General features: G+C 44.9%; 1 protein-coding gene across 5 annotated transcripts; it reads left to right on the forward strand.

Moving 5' to 3' along the window:
- Window positions 1-267: 267 nt before the first annotated feature.
- Window positions 268-22,295, forward strand: LOC129830773 (zinc finger and BTB domain-containing protein 34-like). 5 transcript variants are annotated; one of them, XM_055893477.1, is made up of 6 exons: window positions 269-703; window positions 947-1,162; window positions 2,592-2,804; window positions 16,593-16,805; window positions 20,437-20,509; window positions 20,613-22,295. In XM_055893477.1, the coding sequence occupies exons 1-6, from the start codon at window positions 497-499 to the stop codon at window positions 21,794-21,796; spliced, it is 2,106 nt and encodes a 701-aa protein (XP_055749452.1). In that variant the 5' UTR covers window positions 269-496; the 3' UTR covers window positions 21,797-22,295. The 5 variants fall into 5 exon arrangements, with proteins under 5 accessions (XP_055749456.1, XP_055749452.1, XP_055749454.1 ...); XM_055893479.1 differs by lacking the exons at window positions 269-703; window positions 947-1,162; window positions 2,592-2,804 and adding exons at window positions 9,740-9,862; window positions 13,220-14,465; window positions 16,077-16,213; XM_055893481.1 differs by lacking the exon at window positions 947-1,162 and having other exon boundaries at window positions 268-703.
- Window positions 22,296-22,321: the final 26 nt, after the last annotated feature.

Here is a 22,321-nt window from a genome sequence, read left to right on the forward strand (position 1 = left end):
CTGCGTGTGTGAGTGTGTGTGTGCGCTCGGGAGGCAACAGGGGCAGAGGGGGAACTTCCGGCCTGCTGCCATGCCGTAAGGGAGGATAGGGGAACACAGGCAGGGGCCAGAGCACGGAGCACACCCCTCATCACCAGGACTGTTTGGGATTTTCTGCTTTGCTCCGGGTGAAGGAAGGAGAGAGAGAGAGTTAGAGAGAGAGAGGGTGTGAGACAAATAGAGAGTGATACTAATTTGTAGAGTGGCTCTATTTTTCCTCAGCGTGATTTTTTTCCACTATCCTTAAAGTCTAAATAATCTCTGTTCTGAAATATGAACACAGAAATAGATTAGAACAGGTGTTGTAAATGTTTTGTACACTCAGTGTATGTCATTCTTACTTTGTACGGTCAACACAGCTAGGATCCTTCTAGCTCTATAGACACATTATAACACGTCATGAACATATTATGCTTCCTTTGTTCTTTGTAAAAATACCATTGATGGATGGGGACATATGGAAGATGATCATAATTTAGGTAACATCATAGTTATGATTTTTTATTTTTTTACCTCTTTATTTCCAGGACCTACTTGGCAAAGCAGAGCCAGACTTTCCAACAGGAGTTTTGGGAACAGCAGCATACCAAGAGACAGACAGCCCATAGACGTGGACCAAGAGGATGTCTCTCCATCAAAGCATATGGATGCTACAAGTGATGAGGTAAGTTCCAATTTTAACAGCCGATTTTAGACTGTCACAGACTTATGCCTATTTTAGTCTCGCACACCAGAACGTTTTGCCTGGGAATGAGGTCATGTCTGTATAGATGTGTATGCCAGCATATTATAACACAATAACAACTACTATGAATTTCACTAAATCCCATGTCATGCCCATATCTCCATTCAGTAGATAGTGTATGCTCTGTCTCACTCACTCATCTCTCCCACTTAACCCCATCAGCAGTCAGCAGAGACAGAGGAAGGGGAACCAGACCTGCTCATCATCAAGGATGAGGGGGAAGCAGATGACCAGGACTCTAGGTCCAGACAACCAGCCAGAACAGTGGAGGGCAGCAGAGAGCTAACCACCCAACTGGCTGCAGCCACCACAGAGGACCCCGCCTTCCAGTCCAGTGGCCCCAGAGGCAACAACAGCTACAACAACACCGCTATGGAGGTCAGTGGATCTGACGCCGTCCTCCTTCAATCAGAAACAGGGAATGTATACCAGGGACCACAGCAGTACACAGGACTTGAACCCAAAGCAGAGAGACCGAATCTGGACACTAAGTGTGACATGTACGGGGGCCTCAATCTCCTAAGAGATTCTTTAAACCAGGTGTGGAGAGAGGCAGTAGCGACGGATGATGGCGCCTCTGCTGCTCACACTAAAGTTATGGACCTAGGGAGTGGCCCAGTGGGCCCAGAAACACAGAGTAGCTCGGCCATGGAAATGAGAAGTGTAGGGTTAGAAAACCACAGGTTTTCCCCCAAGTCGTTCCATTCTTCATCAGAACATGTGATAGTGATTGACTCTGTGTCCAGTGGGCAGCAGGTAGATAGAGGTTTCGAGTGGGGTCAGGTGGGTACAGCTACTGCACCACAGGTCAATGGGACTGGAAATAAGCAGGGAGTGGGAGTGTTTAACAGAAACGCACCAATGAATCACCCCGAATCGATGAGAGACAACACCCCGCAATTGGTTTCACCCGTCTTCCGGCCCTCAGAGATAAATACAGGCATGCGTCTTGGCACAGGAAATGCAGTTGAGGCCAACAAAGATAGTTGGTGTTCGTTGGCAAGCATCCATAGACACTCTGAAATACCAGGAAGAGGAGCTCAACAACCAACTCATACCTCACTTCCTGATTGCCATTTTAGACTAAGCGCCGCAACTTCCTCTCACTCCAGTATTCTCGCCACAGATGTTACACCTGGCACCGTAGAACGACCGTATGGTTGCCCAAGCTGCCATAAGAAGTTTCTCCACGAGAGTGACTTACGGCGGCACGCGGTCATCCACACCAGAATGCGGACGTACTCCTGCACCTTGTGTGAGAAGAGCTTTGTGTGCGCCAGCCATCTCCAAGTTCACCAGAACGTCCACACTGGCGAGAAGCCCTTCAGTTGTGCACAGTGCGGCCGCAGGTTCTCCCACTCCAGCAATCTGAAAAGACATCAGAAGCTTCATCATTGAGAACTGACACAGAAGCAAGAGATTCCTATGGAAAAAAGCTATGGATTAGCATTATGTCAGTTCGTTTTATAGCAATACGCTATGAAAATCCTGTCTACTTCCTGGATCACGTCCCTTGCTGTTTTTGAATTGGATTAAAGAGTATATAATAAAATTCATGAAAACAGTCTTAAGATATATGTGAAGTTATATTTGTATTAGTGGAATAATTTACTTCTATCCAATGTCTTTATGAAGGTTTTTGTGCAAAATACAAAAGGTGGAGTTTACCCTCCACTACAGCACTGATTATAACACAATAACAACGAGACTACTAAGAATTTCACTAAATCCCATGTCATGCCCATATCTCCATTCAGTAGATAGTGTATACTCTGTCTCACTCATCTCTCCCACTTAACCCCATCAGCAGTCAGCAGAGACAGAGGAAGGGCAACCAGACCTGCTGATCATCAAGGTGGAGGGAGAAGCAGATGACCAGGACTCTAGGTCCAGACACCCAGCCAGAACAGTGGAGGGCAGCAGAGAGCTAACCACCCAACTGGCTGCAGCCACCACAGAGGACCCCGCCTTCCAGTCCAGTGGCCCCAGAGGCAACAACTACAACAACACTGCTATGGAGGTCAGTGGATCTGACGTCGTCTTCCAGTCAGAAACAGGGAATGTGAACCAGGGACTCCAGCACCACACAGGACTTGAACCCAGAGCAGAGAGACCGAGTCTGGACACAAAGTGTGACATGTACGGGGGCCTCAATCTCCTAAGAGATTCTTTAACCCAGGTGTGCAGAGAGGTAGTAGCGACTGATGATGGCGCCTCTGCTGCTCACACTAAAGTTATGGACCTAGGGAGTGGCCCAGAAACACAAACTAGCTCAGACATAGAAATGAGAGGTGTAGGGTTAGAAAACCTCAGGTTTCCCCCCAAGTCATTCCATTCCTCATCAGAACACGTGATAGTGATTGACTCTGTATCCAGTGGGCAGCAGGTAGATAGAGATTTTGAGTGGGGTCAGGTGGGTACAGCTACTACTACACAGGTCAATGGGACTGGAAATACGCAGGGAGAGGGAGTGTTTGAGAGGAACGCACCTACGATGGCAAGCCTCCATAGACACTCTGAAATACCAGGAAGAGGAGTTCAACAACCAGCTCATACCTCACTTCCTGTCGGCCATTTTAGACAAAGCGCCACAACTTCGTCTCACTCAAGTAATATTGCCACACACGTTAGACCTGACACCATAGAGCGATTGTACGGTTGCCTGAGCTGCCATCAGAAGTTTGTCCACGAGAGTGACTTGCGTCAGCACGCGGTCATCCACACCAGAAAGCGGGCGTTCGCCTGCAACTTGTGTGAGAAGAGCTTTATGTCCCGCACCGATCTCCAAATGCACCTGAATGTTCACACTGGAGAGAAGCCCTTCAGTTGTGCACATTGCGGACGCAGGTTCTCCCACTCCAGCAATCTGAAAAGACATCAGAAGCTTCATCATTGAGAAATTGGACAGAAGCATGAGATTCCTATTGAGAAAAGCTGTTATAGCAATATCATGAGTTCAAACTTGATTTGTTCTACAGTGCATTCGTGAAGTATTCTATCTATACACACTACCCCATAATGACAATGCAAAAACAGGTTATACATTTTTGCAAATGTGTGTATATATACACTGCTCAAAAAAATAAAGGGAACACTAAAATAACACATCCTAGATCTGAATGAATTAAATATTCTTATTAAATACTTTTTTCTTTACATAGTTGAATGTGCTGACAACAAAATCACACAAAAATGATCAATGGAAATCAAATTTATCAACCCATGGAGGTCTGGATTTGGAGTCACTCAAAATTAAAGTGGAAAACCACACTACAGGCTGATCCAACTTTGATGTAATGTCCTTAAAACAAGTCAAAATGAGGCTCAGTAGTGTGTGTGGCCTCCACGTGCCTGTATGACCTCCCTACAACGCCTGGGCATGCTCCTGATGAGGTGGGCTCCTGAGGGATCTCCTCCCAGACCTGGACTAAAGCATCCGCCAACTCCTGGACAGTCTGTGGTGCAGCGTGGCGTTGGTGGATGGAGCGAGACATGATGTCCCAGATGTGCTCAATTGGATTCAGGTCTGGGGAACGGGCGGGCCAGTCCATAGCATCAATGCCTTCCTCTTGCAGGAACTGCTGACACACTCCAGCCACATGAGGTCTAGCATTGTCTTGCATTAGGAGGAACCCAGGGCCAACCGCACCAGCATATGGTCTCACAAGGGGTCAGGGGTCTGAGGATCTCAACTCGGTACCTAATGGCAGTCAGGCTACCTCTGGCGAGCACATGGAGGGCTGTGCGGCCCCCCAAAGAAATGCCACCCTAAACCATGACTGACCCACCGCCAAACCGGTCATGCTGGAGGATGTTGCAGGCAGCAGAACGTTCTCCACGGCGTCTCCAGACTCTGTCACGTCTGTCACATGTGCGTGTGAACCTGCTTTCATCTGTGAAGAGCACAGGGCGCCAGTGGCGAATTTGCCAATCTTGGTGTTCTCTGGCAAATGCCAAACGTCCTGCACAGTGTTGGGCTGTAAGCACAACCCCCACCTGTGGACGTCGGGCCCTCATACCACCCTCATGGAGTCGTTTTCTGACTGTTTGAGCAGACACATGCACATTTGTGGCCTGCTGGAGGTCATTTTGCAGGGCTCTGGCAGTGCTCCTCCTTGCACAAAGGCGGAGGTAGCGGTCCTGCTGCTGGGTTGTTGCCCTCCTACGGCCTCCTCCACGTCTCCTGATGTACTGGCCTGTCTCCTGGTAGCGCCTACATGCTCTGGACACTACGCTGACAGACACAGCAAACCTTCTTGCCACAGCTCGCGTTGATGTGCCATCCTGGATGAGCTGCACTACCTGAGCCACTTGTGTGGGTTGTAGACTCCGTCTCATTCTACCACTAGAGTGAAAGCACCGCCAGCATTCAAAAGTGACCAAAACATCAGCCAGGAAGCATAGGAACTGAGAATTGGTCTGTGGTCACCACCTGCAGAACCACTCCTTTATTGGGGATGTCTTGCTAATTGCCTATAATTTCCACCTGTTGTCTATTCCATTTGCACAACAGCATGTGAAATTTATTGTCAATCAGTGTTTTTTCCTAAGTGGACAGTTTGATTTCACAGAAGTGTGATTGACTTGGAGTTACATTGTGTTGTTTAAGTGTTCCCTTTATTTTTTTGAGCAGTGTATATACATTAAATAAATAAAAACGGGAAATATTACATTGACATAAGTATTCAGACCCTTTACTCTGTACTTTCTTGATGTATCTTTGGCAGCGATTACAGTCTAAGTATTCTTGGGTATGACGCTACAAACTTGGGGAGTTTCTCCCTTTCTTCTCTGCAGATCCTCTCAAGCTCTGTCAAGTTGAATGGGGAGTGTCGCTTCACAGCTATTTTCAAGTTTCTCCAGAGATGTTAGATCGGGTTCAAGTCCGGGCTCTAGCTGGACTACTCAAGGACATTGAGACTTGTCCCGAAGCCACTCCTGCGTTGTCTTGGCTGTGTGCTTAGTGTCATTGTCCTGTTGGAAGGTGAACCTTCGCCCCAGTCATGTCCTAAGTGCTCTGGAGCAGGTTTTCATCAAGGGTCTCTCTGTACTTCGCTCCGTTCATCTTTCCCTCAACCCTGACTAGTCTCCCAGTCACTGCCACTGAAAAACATCCCCACAGCATGATGCTGCCACCACCATGCTTCACCATAGTGATGAGCGGTGTCTGGTTTCCTCCAGATGGGACGCTTGGCATTCAGTCCAAAGAGTTCAATTTTGGTTTCATCAGACCAGAGAATCTTGTTTCTCATGGTCTGAGAGTTCATTAGTTGCCTTTTGGCAAACTCCAAACGGGCTGTCATGTGCGTTTTACTGAGGAGTAGCTTCCATCTGGCCACTCTACCATAAAGGGCCTGATTTTGTGGAGTGCTGAAAAGATGGTTGTCCTTCTGGAAAGTTCTATCTCCACCGAGGAACTCTGGAGCTCTTTCAGAGTGACCATCGGGTTCTTGGTCCCCTCCCTGACCAAGGCCCTTTTCCCACGATTGCTCAATTTGGCATTGGGCGGCCAGCTCTAGGAAGAATCTTGGTGCTTCCAAACTTCTTGTTTTGCTAGCCTTCCCCAGATTTGTGCCTCAACACAAACCTTTCTCGGCGGTCTACGGACAATTCCTTCAACGTTACGGCTTGGTTTTTGCTCTGACATTCACTGTGAACTGTGTGACCTTTTATATAGACAGGTGTATGCCTTTCCAAATCATGTCCAAGCAATTTAATTCACCACAGGTGGACTCCAATCAAGTTGTAGAAACATCTCAATGATGATCAATGGAAACAGGATGCACCTGAGCTCAATTTTGAGTCTCATAGCAAAGGGTCTGAATACTTACAGTACCAGTCAAAAGTTTGGACACACCTACTCATTCAATGGTTTTTCTTAATTTTTACTATTTTCTACATTGTAGAATAACAGTGCAAACATCAAAACTATGAAATAACACATATGGAATCATGTAGTAACCAAAAAAAAGTGTTAAACAAATCAAAATATATTTTATATTTGAGATTCTTCAAAGTAGCCACCACTTGGCATTCTCTAACAGCTTCACCTGAAATGCTTTTTCAACAGTTTTGAAGGAGTTCCCACATATGCTGAGCACTTGTTGGCTGCTTTCCCTTCACTCTGTAGTCCAACTCATCCCAAACCATCTTTATTGGTTTGAGGTCGGGTGATTGTTGGGGCCAGGTCATCTGATGCAGCACTCCATCACTCTCCTTCTTGGTCAAATGGCCCTTACACAGCCTGGAGGTGTGTTGGGTCATTGTCCTGTTCAAAAACAAATGATAGTCCCACTAAGTGCAAGCCAGATGGGATGACGTATCGCTGCAGAATGCTGTGGTAGCCATGCTCATTAAGTGTTCCTTGAATTCTAAATAAATCAGACAGTGTCACCAGCATAACACCATCACACCCCCTCCTCCATGCTTCACGGTGGGAACCACACATGCAGAGATCATCAAATTTGGACTCATCAGACCAAAGGACAGATTTCCACCGGTCTAATGTCCATTGCTCATGTTTCTCAGTCCAAGCAAGTCTCTTCTTCTTATTGGTGTCCTTTAGTAGTGGTTTCTTTGCAGCAATTCGACCATGAAGGACTGATTCACGCAGTCTCCTGTGAACAGTTGATGTTGATGTGTCTGTTACTTGAATTCTGTGAAGCATTTATTTGGGCTGCAATTTCTGAGGCTGGTAACTCTAATGAACTTATCCTCTTCAGCAGAGGTAACTCCGGGTCTTCCTTTCCTGTGGCGTTCCTCTTGAGAGCCAGTTTCATCATAGCGCTTGATGGTTTTTCCACTGCACTTGAAGAAACTTTAAAAGTTCTTGAAATTTTCCGAATTCACTGACCTTCATCTGTAATGGACTGTTGTTTCCCTTTGCTTATTTGAGCTGTTCTTGCCATAATATGGACTTGGTATTTTACCAAATAGGGCTATCTCCTGTATACCACCCCTACCTTGTCACTACACAAGTGATTGGCTCAAACGCATTAAGAAGGAAAGAAATTCCACAAAAGAATTTAACAAAACACACCTGTTAATTGAAATGCATTCCAGGTGACTACCTCATGAAGCTGGTTGAAAGAATGTCAAGCATGTGCAAAGCTGTCATCAAGGCAAAGGGTGGCAACTTTGAACAATCTGAAATATAAAATATATTTTGATTAGTTTAACACTTTTTTTGGTTACTACATAATTCCATATGTGTTATTTCATAGTTTTGATGTCTTCACTATTATTTTACAATGTAGAAAATAGAACAAATAAAGAAAAACCCTGTAGTTTTTATTTATTTAACTAGGCAAGTCAGCTAAGAACAAATTCTTATTTACATTGACGGCCTACCCCAAACCCTAACCCGGACGACGCTGGGCTAGTTGTGCGCCACCCTATGGGACCCCCAATCACGTCCGGTTGTGATTCAGCCTGGAATCAAATCAGGGTCTGTAATGACGCGTATAGCACTGAGATGCAGTGCCTTAGACCCCTGCGCCACTCAGGATTCCCCATCGGGAATGAGTAGGAGTGTCCAAACTTTTGACTGGTACTGTATGTAAATAAGGTATTTACGTTTTATTTGTATATATTTGTGAAAATGTCTCTGTCATTATGGAGTTTTGTGAGTAGATTGACGAGAAAAAAAGATTGTCATCCGTTTTAGAGTAAGGCTGTAACGTAACAAAATGTGGAAAAAGTGAAGGGGTCTGAATACTTTCCCAATCCATTGTATGTCTTCAGGATGTTAGCCCAGGTCTCTTATGTTTTATAATACACAACGTGGTTCATATTTACATTAGCTGCATACACTTCAACCTTTTCTTCTTGCCCAGGGACCCCCTCCCAGGCCACCAATCATATCTTAGCCAAAAAATCACATCTTGTCATACTGTATCTTCAGGTGAATGATAATGGCAAGGAGAAGTAGTAATCTTTTTTTTTTTTTATGAATAGATTTAGTAGATTCAGTATTTTGACATACTCACATTTTATAATTGGAAGAAGTTTAAACTCTAACATGGCCTACTGGCTAGAAAGTTAACGCCAAACACATTTTCGCTAAGTGCAGCTATTTAGCTGATTTAAACAAAGGTTAGCCATGTGTTGGCAAAAATGTATGTTCAAGTAAAGAACTCACTAGCAGTCAGTGGCACTTGCCACACTGGTAGCCTATTCGTAGGTGCTTTTTCAAAGCCTATGTCAGACACGCCAGTGTAATTGGCTCCAGTGAGTGTAATTTGCCCAATATTAGGAAATGTGTTGACATCTTTAGAAATAAAATATATTTTCTAATTCAAAATGTGTCTATTCTGTTTTTGCTAATGATATTCATAAACATTGTAAATACACTTTTCTCCACTTTTTACGTGTATATATAATTATATATTTATTTTTTTGCAGACCCCCTGCAGTTTTTGTTTATCAATTTGTATAATTCAATCAGTAAATAATATTCTCACATTGACCCTAAATATACCGAACCAAAAAAAAGGCAACGTGTAAATTGTTGGTCCCATGTTTCATGAACTGAAATAAAAGATCCCAGAAATGTTCCATACGCACAAAAAGCTTCTCTCTCAACTGTTGTGCACAAATGTTTACATCCCTGTTAATGAGCATTTCTCTTTTGCCAAGAGAATCCATCTACCTGACAGGTGTGGCATATCAAGAAGCTGATTAAACAGCATGATCATTACACAATTGATTTTTTTTGTCGATGGCAATTTGAATGCACAGAGATACCGTGACGAGATCCTGAGACCCACCTCCATCACCTCGTCTTTCAGCATGATAATGCACGGCCCCATGTCACAAGGATCTGTATACAATTCCTGAAAGCTGAAAATGTCTGTTCTTCCGTAGCCTGCATACTCACAAGCATGTTTGGGATGGATCGACATGTACGACAGCGTGCCCCTGTTCCCTCCAATATCCAGCAACTAAGCCCAGCCATTGAAGTGGAGTGGGACAACATTCCACAGGCCACAATCAACAGCCTGATCAACTCTATGTGAAGGAGATGTCACACCAGATACTGACTGGTTTTCTGATCCATGCCTCTACAATTTTTTTAAGGTACAGTATCTGTAACCAACAGATGCATATCCATAGATTAGGGCCTAATGAATTGTTTTTAAATTGACTGATTTCCTTATGAACTGTAACTCAGTGAAATCGTTGAAATTGTTGCATGTTGTGTTTATTGTTGTTCAGTGTATACTGTATATTCAAATCAAATTGTATTTTTCACATGCGCCGAATACAACAGTTGTAGACTTCACCGTGATATATGATCCCTTTCCCAACAATACAGTTAAAAAGTAAGAAAAGTTTACCAAATAAAAATTGTCAATTGTAACTCAATAAAATGACAATAACGAGGTTATATACAAGTAGTACCGGCACCAAGTCAATGTGCGGGGGTACGAGGTAGTTGAGGTAGGGATAAAAGCGACGAGGCAATCAGGATGGGTAATAAACTGAGTAGCAGCAGTGTACAGTATGTGTGATAGTGTGTTGCTGAGAGGTCGAAGAAAAATGTCAAGAATCGTGCAAGCTAACGGGTGGGCCACAAACAGGCAAATAATGACGCAGAACGGCATCTCGAAACGCACAACTCAGCGGTCCTTGTAACAAATGGGCTATTGCAGCAGACGGCCACACCAGATTCCACTCCTATCAACTAAAAACAAGAAGAAGCGGCTCCAATGGTCACGCAATCCTGGTTCCTGCTGCTTCATGCTAATGGAAGAGTCAGGATTTGGTGTAAACAGCATGAGGCCATGGCCACATCATGCCTGGTGTCAACGGCACAGACTGGTCGTGGAAGGGTGTGGGGAATATTTTCCAGGCACGTGTTACGTCCCTCAATACCAATTGAGCAATGTTTTCATGTCCCGAAGAATTTAGGATGTTGTGGTGGCAAAGGGGGTCCGACCTGGTACTAGTTGGCCACTGAGTGTATATTGACCCTATATATACAGGTAACTGCCAAAATAATAGAACAACTGAGGGATAAATGAGGGAGTGAGGGATACAAAATGAGGGATACAAAGTGTATTGAAAGCAGGTGCTTCTACACAGGTATGATTCCTGAGTCAATGAAGCAATTAAAATCCCATCATGCTTAGGGTCATGCATAAAAATGCTGGTAATGCCATTGTTTTGGCTACCATTGGTCACTGAATGGTTTGATGAGCTTGAAAACGATGTAACCCATATGCCATGGCCCTGTCAGTTACCAGATCTCAACCCAATTGAACATTTACATTCAGGAAGTCCAGGTCCCAGTGGTGTTGTTTCCTACCTCAGGAAGTCCAGGTCCCAGTTGCACAGGGAAGGGTTGAACACCCTTCGGTTGAACACCCTTCCCTGTGCAACTGGGACCTGGACTTCCTGAGGTAGGAAACAACACCTCCACTACGCTGATCCTCAACACAGAGGCCCCACAAGGGTGTGTGCACAGCCCCCTCCTGTACTCCCTGTTCACCCATGACTGCGTGGCCACGCACACATCGAAGGTCAATCTTCAAATTTGCAGACGAAACAACAGTAGTAGGCCTGATTACCAACAATGATGAGACACCCTACAGGAAGGAGGTGAGGGCCCTAGCGGAGTGGTGCCAGGAAAATAACCTCAACATCATCAAAACATGGACTTCAGGAGACAGCAGAGGGAGCACGCCCTTATCCACATCAACGGTACCTCGGAGTACACATCACTTCAAGTTTCAAGTTCAAAGCTTCAGGTTCCTCGGAGTACACATCACTGACGATCTGAAATGGTCCACTTACACAGACAGTGTAGTGAAGAAGGCACAACAGCGCCTCTAAAACCTCAGGAGGCTGCCGAAATTTGGATTGGCACCTAAAACCCTCAAACTTTTACAGATGCACAATAGAAAGCATCCTCTCAGGCTGTATCACCGCCTGGTACTGCATCGCCCGCAACTGCAGGGCTCTGCAGATAGTGGTGCGGACTGCCCAATGCATCACTAGGGGCACACTGCCTGCCCTCCAGGACGCCTACAGCACCTGATGTCACAGGAAGGCCAAAAAGATCATCAAGGGCATCAACCACCCGAGGCACGGCCTGTTTACCCCGCTATTATTCAGAAGGCGAGGTCAGTAGAGGTGCATCAAAGCTGCGACCGAGAGACCGAAAAACAGCTTCTATCTCAAGTCCATCAGGCTGTTAAATAGCCATCACTAGCCGGCTACCACCCGGTTACTCAACCCTGTACCTTAGAGGCTACTGCCCTATGTACATAGACATGGAATCACTGGTCACTTTATTAAAGTGACTAGTGTTCCATTATTAATGTTTACATACTGCATATGTCTATACTGTATTCTACTGTATTTTAGTCAATGCCACTCCGACATTGCTCGTCCTAATATTTCTTAATTCCATTATTTAACTTTTAGATTTGTGTGTATTGTTAGATACTACTGGACTGTTGGAGCAAGGAACACAAGCATTCCATTACACCTGCAAAAACATCTGCTAAATATGTGTATGTGACCAATAAAATGAGATTGTATTTACAGTTAGTGCAGTCATCTTAAGATAGCTAGGTCGGACAACCACGTATCACAGACAAAGTAAGTCCATTTAAAAAATGTTTTAGCTATCAGCAAAGTCGGCGCTAGTAGGAGGGAAAAAGTGAAGAGCGAGTGTTAGTTCACGAAAGACAATTATGGGAGATTCTGGAGTGTTTTCCACGACCATCAACAACACCAAATGATAGAATTTCTCGAGGAAGAAATGTCGCATCCCTCCAGTAGAGTTCCAGACACTTGTAGAATCTATGTCGAGGTGCATTGAAGCTGTTCTGACTTGTGGAGGCCCAACACCATATTAAGAAACGTTGTTGATGTTTCCTTTATTTTGGCAGTTACCTGTATATTCTCACATTGCTTCCAAATTAAATCAGGGAGTTGGAAGGAATGGACATTTTTCTATTGAAAGTACAGGGAATTACTGCAGACCAATATTAGTTTTAAATGTTTTGTGGACAGAGAAGCTTCAGATTTTCTGTGTCCATGAGTTGAGTCAGTAAAGGAACAACTTCATTTGATCAATAATACAGCCTAGTTACTTTTACCCCTACCCACAAGTACATACTATAATGTATTACCTCAACAACCTCGAACCCAGGAACATTGAATCGGTAATGGTGCTCCTTGTATATAGCCTCGTTATTGTTTTAATTGTGTTACTATTTACTTTTTTATTTAGCAAATATTTGTCTTTTTAACTGCACTGTTGGGAATGGGCTCTTAAGTAAGCATTTCACTGTAAGGTCTACACCTGTTGTATTTGGAGCATGTAACCAATACAATTTGATTTGGTAATAATACACCTGTATTTGTTTGGAGAGTTTTGTAGAGCTCATGCCCGTCGACTTAACTCCTCCCTCCTCTTTTCAGGCCAAATCTACTGTCAAAGAGGAGGATGCGGAGGGGCAATAGAGTCTGGACAGACAGAGAAGTGTCCCCCTGACACTCAAAACACAGAGCAAGGGAGAATTGTAGGATCGAGGTCCAAATTGCTAGATTTCAATGGACTGTCCACCCGAAACCGCTTTTCATCCCCAAGGGTTACTCTCCACCAGGTTCCCCAAAGAGGGAAGCAAGCCCCCTTCCCGAATTTCAACAGGCTACAGGTCCAGGATCAGCTTCCTCTTATCCAATCCTAACCTTAACTGGTTGTGGAAAATAAAATAAAAACTGACCCAAGATCAGCATCTAGGGGCTAATTCACACATCTCCACTTGGAGTAATGATAGGCACGTTGTGTGGAAAAACTCCTGGCCCTGGTTGTAAGGGAAAAAGCTCCACACGTCTGGGGTTTTCATATTAAAACTGGGTCCATGTGTTAACAGTTTGGAAGGTTTCCACATGGAACGCTACCCTCTGTGTAGGGGGTAGTGTTTTCAGTTCAGCTGGCTTGATGCTTGGTCCAGAGTGGATTGATAATGTAGAAGTTATTACAGGTGAAGATTTTAAACATCCTTATGAATTTGTATTGGTGCAGTGATGATCCAAAGTACAGTAAAAAAATCTAATGTTTACACGAAATTACATATTTCTTTCATAGGTACAACATTCTTGTGCAGCACTCCTATACAGTAGGTGGCAGTGTTAAACTTTAAATTCTACAGCCCAGCATATGTTCTACAGCCCAGCATATGATTACATTACTGTGACGAGGAAAATAAAGCTAGCTACAATCAAAAGCTATCTATCTATCGATGTTTAGCTTCTGATATGATTGTATTTGTTTTACTAGATTGCTAGATAACTGTAGAGAATCATAATATAGAAAACACAAAGACTGTTTTCATATTGAAAAGGGACCAAAAGCGTCGGGGGACAATGTCGGGTTCCGTGGTCGATTTCCAGGCGCAGATAGCCTCAATCATGGAGGTGCTAGCCAACGCGGCTGTAGCCGAAATCTGCAAAGTTGTTGACGATGGCTATGCAGTTGTACACCTGGAGATTTCCCAAAGCCAAAAGGAGAACGAATTTCTACGGAGGAATATGAAATTGATGGAACTTCAGATCGCGAGGTTTCGGGCTGAGAGAACAAAGTTTTCAAATGGGTCCGTCCACAATCGCTTCCATGGAATACGCCTCCTAAACAGACACAACCATCGAGAGACGGCAACGACAGGTTGGTGGTGGTGATGATGAATTTGACAGTGCACATAGGCTAAATTACATGAATCTTCAATTTGACCCCGTCCATCAATTGTGTTTTACAAAGTTCAAAGCAAGCATAATACAGCCATGATTTATGTACTGTCAATACAGTTAGGGCCCAGCAGTATTATTGACATTCCATATATGACGTATCATGCTTAATTTGTACTGTCAACACAGCTAGGATCCTTCTAGCTCTAAAGACACATTACACACGTCATGAACGTATTATGCTTGCCATGTTCTCTGTAAAAACACCATTGATGGATGGGGGCATATGGAAAGTAATCATAATTTATTAAACTGTCATACACTATATATATATACAAAAGTATGTGGACACTCCTTCAAATTATTGGATTCGGCAATTTCAGCCACACCGTTGCTGACAGGTGTATAAAATCGAGCACACAACCATGCAATCTCCATAGTCAAACATTGGTAGTAGAATGGCACGTACTGAAGAGCTCGATGACTTTCAATTTGGCACCTCCATAGGATACCACCTTGGCAACAAGTCAGTTTGTCAAATTGCTGCACTGCTAGAGCTGCACCGGTCAACTGTAGGTGCTGTTATTGTGAAGTGGAAACGTGTAGGAGTAACAACGGCTCAGCCGCGAAGTGGTAGGCCACAAGCTCAAAGAACGGGGCCGCCGAGTGCTGAAGTCGCATAGCCCAAAAAAACATTTCTGTCCTCGGTTGCAACATTCGCTACAGAGTTCCAAACTGCCTCTGGACAATACATCAGCACAAAACTGTTCGTCGGGAGCTTCATGAAATGGGTTTACATGGCCCGAGCAGCCGCACACAAGCCTAAGATCACCATGCGCAATACCAAGCATCGGCTGGAGTGGTGTTAAGCTCACCGCCATTAGACTCTGAAGCAGAGGAAATGCGTTCTCTGGAGTGATGAAACACTCTTCACCATCTGGCAGTCCGACGGACGAATCTGGGTTTGGCGGATGTCAGAAGAACGCTACCTGCCCCAATGCATAGTGTCAACTGTAAAGTTTGGTGGAGGAGGAATAATGGTCTGGGGCTGGTTTTGGCGAGGCCTCTTAGTTACAGTGAAGGGAGATCTTAACACTACAGCATACAATTACGTTCCAGACAATTCTGTGCTTCCAACTTTCTGGCAACAGTTTTGGGAAGGCCCTTTCCTGTTTCAGCATGACAATGCCCCCATGCACAAAGCAAAGTCCATACAGAAATGGTTTGTCGAGATCGGTGTGGAAGAACTTGACTGGCCTGCACAGATCCCTGACCTCAACCCCATCGAACACCTTTAGGATGAATTGGAACGCCGACTGCGAGCCAGGCCTAATCGCCCAACTTCAGTTCCCGACTTCACAAATGCTCTTGTGACTGAATGGAAGCAAGTCCCCGCAGCAATGTTCCAACATCCAGTGAAAAGCTTTCCCAGAAGAGTGGAGGCTGTTATAGCAGCAAAGGGGGTACCAACTCCATATTAATGCACATTATTTTTGAATGAAAATTTTTGACAAGCAGGTGTCCACATTATTTTGGCCATGTAGTGTAGTTATAATTATTATTATTTTTTTACCTCCCCTATTATTTCCAGGACCTACTTGGCAAAGCAGAAACAGACTTTCCAACAGGAGTTTTGGGAACAGCAGCATACCAAGAGACAGACAGCCCATAGACGTGGACCAAGAAGATGTCTCTCCATCAAGGCATATGGATATTACAAGTGATGAGGTAAGTTCCAATTTTAAAAGCCGATTTTTCATACTTTCACAGACTTATATCTGTTTTTGTCTCGGACACGAGACACTTCCTTCCGCCTGGGGATGAGGTCATGTCTGTATAGACGAATATATCCCAGCACATTATAACCATAGATGTTTGCTGTGAATAAAGTAATACTCTCTATACTTTCAAGGCATTTTTGCACAAACGGTTTGTAAACGCTCACGCAAAATACAAAAGGTGGAGTTTACCCTCCACCACTGGTTATAACACAATAACACCAAGGCAACTACTATGAATTTCACTAAATCCCATGTCATGCCCATATCTCCATTCAGTAGATAGTGTATGCTCTGTCTCACTCATCTCTCCCACTTAACCCCATCAGCAGTCAGCAGAGACAGAGGAAGGGGAACCAGACCTGTTGATCATCAAGGTGGAGGGAGAAACAGATGACCAGGAATCTAGGTCCAGACACCCAGCCAGAACAGTGGAGGGCAGCAGAGAGCTAACCACCCAACCGGCTGCAGCCACCACAGAGGACCCCGCCTTCCAGTCTAGTGGCCCCAGAGGCAACAACTACAACAACACTGCTATGGAGGTCAGTGGATCTGACGTCGTCTTCCTCCAGTCAGAAACAGGGAATGTGAACCAGGGACCACAGCAGTTTACAGGACTTGAACCCAGAGCAGAGAGACAGAGTCTGGACACAAAGTGTGACATGAACAGGGACCTCAATCTCCTAAGAGATTCTTTAAACCAGGTGTGCAGAGAGGTAGTAGCGACTGATGATGGTGCCTCTGCTGCTCACACTTCAGTTATGGACCTAGGGAGTGGCCCAGTGGGCCCAGAAACACAGACTAGCTCGGCCATGGAAATGAGAAGTGTAGGGTTAGAAAACCTCAGGTTTTCCCCCAAGTCGTTCCATTCTTCATCAGAACATGTGATAGTGATTGACTCTGTGTCCAGTGGGCAGCAGGTAGATAGAGGTTTTGAGTGGGGTCAGGTGGGTACAGCTACTACACCACATGTCAATGGGACTGGAAATAAGCAGGTAGTGGGAGTGTTTAACAGAAACGCACCAATGATTCACACCGAATCGATGCGAGACAACACCACGCAATTGGTTTCACCTGGCTTCCGGCCCTCAGAGATAAATACAAGCATGCATCTTGGCACGGGAAATGCAGTTGAGGCCAACAAAGATAGTTGGTGTTCGTTGGCAAGCCTCCATAGACACTCTGAAATACCAGGAAGAGGAGCTCAACAACCAACTCATACCTCACTTCCTGTTGGCCATTTTAGACCAAGCACCACAATTTCCTCTCACTTGAGTAATCTCACCACACACGGTAGACTATGCACCGTAGAACAACCGTAACAAACTGCCATAAGAAGTTTGTCCATGAGAGTGACTTGCGGCAGTACGCTGTTGGCCACACCAGAAAGCGTGTGTTCGCCTGCACCTTTGTGTGAGAAGAGCTTTGTGTGCGCCAGTCAGCTCCAAGTTCACCACAACGTCCACACTGGAGAGAAGCCCTTCAGTTGTGCACAGTGCGGCCGCAGGTTCTCCCACTCCAGCAATCTGAAAAGACATCAGAAGCTTCATCATTGAGAACTGACACAGAAGCAAGAGATTCCTATTGAAAATATGTTATAGCAATATCATGAGTTCAAACGTTGTCATATGTTTGCTTTGGTCTCATGCATGTTAAAAAAAAACAAAAAAACATTTGTTACATTTTAGTAATTTAGCAGATGCTCTTATCCAGAGCGACTTACAGGAGCAATTATGCTTGAGTGTGTTGTTCAAGGGCACGTCAACAGATTTCACCTAGTCGGCTCTTGCAGAGCGCTACAAATTTGCAAAACATATGACATATTGCAATTTGTGTTGGCTAACGTTAGCTATGTGATTAGATAGCTAGGCTAGGGGTTAGGGTTAAGGTTATGAGTTAGGTTAAAGGGTTATGGTTAGGGGAAGGGTTAGCTAAAATGCCAAGTAGTTGCAAAGTAGCTAAAAAGTAGTAAGTAGTTAAAGTTGTCCATAATGAGATTTGAACACTCAACCTTTGGGTTGCTAGACTTTTGTGTTGTACGCCCACCCATCCACGCCGACCAACCACACTCCTTTCATTGTTGCCTTAAGTAACCTCCTTTCTTATGTAACTATACCAAAAGTACCATATCATATTCATTTGAGGGTCACAGATATAGATGTACTATGTTACATCTAGTCTATGAGACAAGGCTGGTTTACAATACAATGTGGTTCATATTTACATTATCGGCATAAACTTTTACGTTTTCTTAGTTCCTTGGCTCCTTCAAGGCCAACAGCATCATTCACATTCACTTTTAAGGTTGATAGTTGTTGTTTTCTCATAAGAATACTGCGTGCCTCAACAAGTTATAGCAGATCCTGCAATTGTACCGTGAGAGTGAAAAACTGTCCTTTTGTACCAATATGTTCATTAAATCCTATAATTCCCTCAATAAATACTATTTTTCAAAGAATTATGGTGCTTTTTATTTTTTGGTATTTTACCCCCTTTTTCTTCCCAATTTTGTGATATCCAATTGCGAGCTTGTGTCATCGCTGCAACTCCCCAACGGGCTCGGGAGAGGCCAAAGTCGAGTCACGCGTCCTCCGAAACTAATGTGTCTAAGGAAACACCGAAGTCAGCCTGCAGGCGCCGGGCCCGCCACAAGGAGTCGCTAGAGCGCGATGAGCCAAGTAAAGCCCCCCAGCCTAACCCTCCCCTAACCCGGGAGACACTAGGCCAATTGTGCACCGCCCTATGGAACTCCCGGACACAGCCTGGGATCGAACCCGGGTCTGAAGTGACGCCTCAAGCACTGCGAAGCAGTGCCTTAGACCGATATGTCACTCGGGAGGCCCCTCATGGTGCTTCTTGACCGTAAATATACACTCACTGGCCAGTTTATTAGGTACACCCATCTAGTACTGGGTCGGACCCCCCTGTAGCCACGAAGGGATGCACCTGGTCAGCAAAAATGTTCAGATACGCTGTGGTGTTCAAACGTTGCTCAATTGGTACATTCCTGTGCCAGGAAAACATTACACCACCTCCACCAGCCTGTACCGTTGACACCAGGCAAGATGGGTCTATTGACTCATGCTTCTTGTGCAAAATGGCTATGCGGTAGTACCACTCCTCAGTTGTCCAGTGTTGGTGATCGCGTGCCCACTTGAGCTGCTTCTGCTTGTTTTTAGTTGATAGGAGTGGAACCTGGTGTGGTCGTCTGCTGCAATAGCCCATCCATGACAAGGACCGCTGAGTTGTGCGTTCCGAGATGCCGTTCTGCACACCACTGTTGTACTACGCTGTTATTTGTCTGTCTGTGGTCCGCCTGTTAGCTTGCATTATTCTAGCCATTCTTTTTCGACCTCTCATCAACAAGTTGTTTTCGTCCACTGGACTGCCGCTGACCGGATGTTTTGTTTGTCGCACCATTCACGGTAAATCCTAGAGACACGGTTGTGCGTGAAAATCCCAGGAGGCTGGACGTTTCTGAGATACTGGAACCGCGCACCCGGCACTGACAATCATACCATGCTCAAAGTCTCTTAGGTCGCTTGTTTTACCCATTCTAACGTTCAATCGAACAGTAACTGAATGCCTCGATGCCTGTCTGCCTGATTTATATAGCAAGCCAGGGCCACCAGACTCATTGTCTGTAAGAGCGAACCATTTTCGTGAAGGGGGTGGTGTACCTAATAAACTCACATTGACCCTAAAATATATATTCTCACATTGACCCTACATAAATATTCTCACATTGGCCCTACATATATATTCTCACATTGGCCCTACATATATATTCTCACATTGACCCTACATATATATTCTCACATTGACCCTAAATATATATTCTCACATTGACCCTACATATATATTCTCAAATAGAACCTACATAGTGTATTCTCACATTGCTTACGAATGAAATCAGTCAGTTGGCAGGAAACTATGTTTTCCTTTCAAAAGTACAGGAAATTATTGCAGTCCAATTTTAGTTTCAAATGTTTTGAGGACAGAGAATCTTCAGATGTTCTGTGTCCATGAGTTGAGTCAGTAAATTAACATCTTAATTCAAGCCAGTTGATCAATATTATAGCCTAGTAATATCTAAGTTATAATAGACCTGCATTTGTATGAGAGCTTTGTAGAGCTCATGTCTGTCTACTCTGTCCTCCCTCCTCTTTTCAGGCCAAATCTACTGTGGAAGGGGAGAGAGACCTCCAGCCATGGAAGAAAGAAGAGGGTCTGAGGGAGATGCCAGGTAATGATGAATGGATTGTTGTAATGAAAAATGACATACTGATTGACAACCTCATTGTTTTATTTGACTACATATGACCATCATGCTTCTGTTGTCTCTTCAGGCACTGATAGTGGCCACAGAATGACAGACCCAAACACACAGACCTCTCTAGACACGGACCAAACAGAGCTCACTGAGCAGCTCAGAACCAAACACAGCATAGTGACTGTCAACAGATCAGACACTGTTTTCAAGTCAGACCCGGAGCCTGAGAGCCTGAGCCAGGTGTTCCAACTCACAGGTCCAGGACCTGTTGCTAAACAGCAGCGCAGCCTAAACCCCGAGAGAACAACCGATCTGCCTGTAAACTCCCGTAAGCAAAGAGTCAGTGATACAGCGAATGATCGGCCATCTTGTTCTAGTTATGCTGCCGAGACAGTCTCAGGAAGCCCCTCGCCTCTCAAAAAGTTGAACCCCATTCCCCCACTTCCTCAGATGGTGAGGGGTGAACACGAGTATTCCCAGGGCGGTTCAGGGGTCAAGTCTGAGGTCATAGTTATTGACCCCCTCCATGTTGACGAGGGGGAAGATGGGGATGGCACGCCCTCCTCGTGGAGACAAGGTGACATCATGGAACACCGGCATCATCAAGGAGGACATAGTGAAGCAGATGCCATGCTTCTTGGAGGACATTCGAGTAACACTTATCATCATCCTCACCCAGGTGTCCAGCCAGCAGCAAGACAGAACTCACCTGACAATCACTTCTACACCATTGGCATGGACGGCGCTTTCAACAACCGCCTCGGCACCTTTCAGAACCCCGCAGCCACCGCTCCATTGGCCGAGGGTACCGGGGAGCTGCAGTACCCCACCTGGGTGGATTTCGAGGGGAGCGCCCCCGACACCCACCTGGGCGACATGACTGGGACTCATCAGGACAGAGGGTCTAGGGAGGAGGGGGCGAGGTCCTACAGGTGCACCTTCTGCGGGAGGGAGTACCCTCACCTGTGCCAACTCAAGATGCACCAGAGGGTCCACACGGGGGAGAAACCGTACGAGTGTGCCCTGTGTGGGAAGCAGTTCAGCCAGCTGTGCGGCCTGAAGCGGCACCAGAGAGTACACACAGGGGAGAAACCTTTCAGATGCGCTCAATGCGGGAAACAATTCTCTCATTCCAGCAACCTGAAAGTGCATCAGAGTGTCCATACAGGGGAGAAACGGTTCCACTGCACCCAGTGTGGAAAAAACTTCTCCTTTCTGAGCAATCTGATAAGACACCAGGCAGTTCACGCAAGGAAATGATATGTTGTATTGATTTGCTGTGTTGATTTAGGAATGTTTTTTTCTGAATTGATTGGAAATTGAATGAGGTGTGTGATTGCTCTGGCTAAATGCCTCAACTCTGAAATGTTCGACTTGTTAGTTATACACGATTTCAACCAGTTAGCAAGTTGGAGATTTCCGAGTTTCCCAGTTCCGACTAGCATGTACACGCGGCATTAAAAGTCGCGTTACCTGTTCTTTGTATTCATACTTTGCGTTCTCTTTTTTCTCCTCTAACTATTATTTTGTATTCTGGAGCAAATTGTAATGAAAAGAATGACTCAATGTTTGCTGCATATTGTTATATTTGTTCAACATAAAGTTCAACTTTTTATTATTCAAATTCCTACAGTATTTGTGTAGTGTTGAAAATAATCAGGTCAAAATAAGATTGTCACAAGGAACATGCTTGTGTTAAAGTTTAAACGTTTTTTGGGATGTTTTGAGAAATAAACCAACTCATGGGAAATGAGAAGAACGTATTTTGTCTTTGAGAATAATGCA

The sequence above is a fragment of the Salvelinus fontinalis genome, chromosome 32 (genome assembly GCF_029448725.1).
Source record: "Salvelinus fontinalis isolate EN_2023a chromosome 32, ASM2944872v1, whole genome shotgun sequence".
NCBI lineage: Eukaryota > Metazoa > Chordata > Actinopteri > Salmoniformes > Salmonidae > Salvelinus > Salvelinus fontinalis.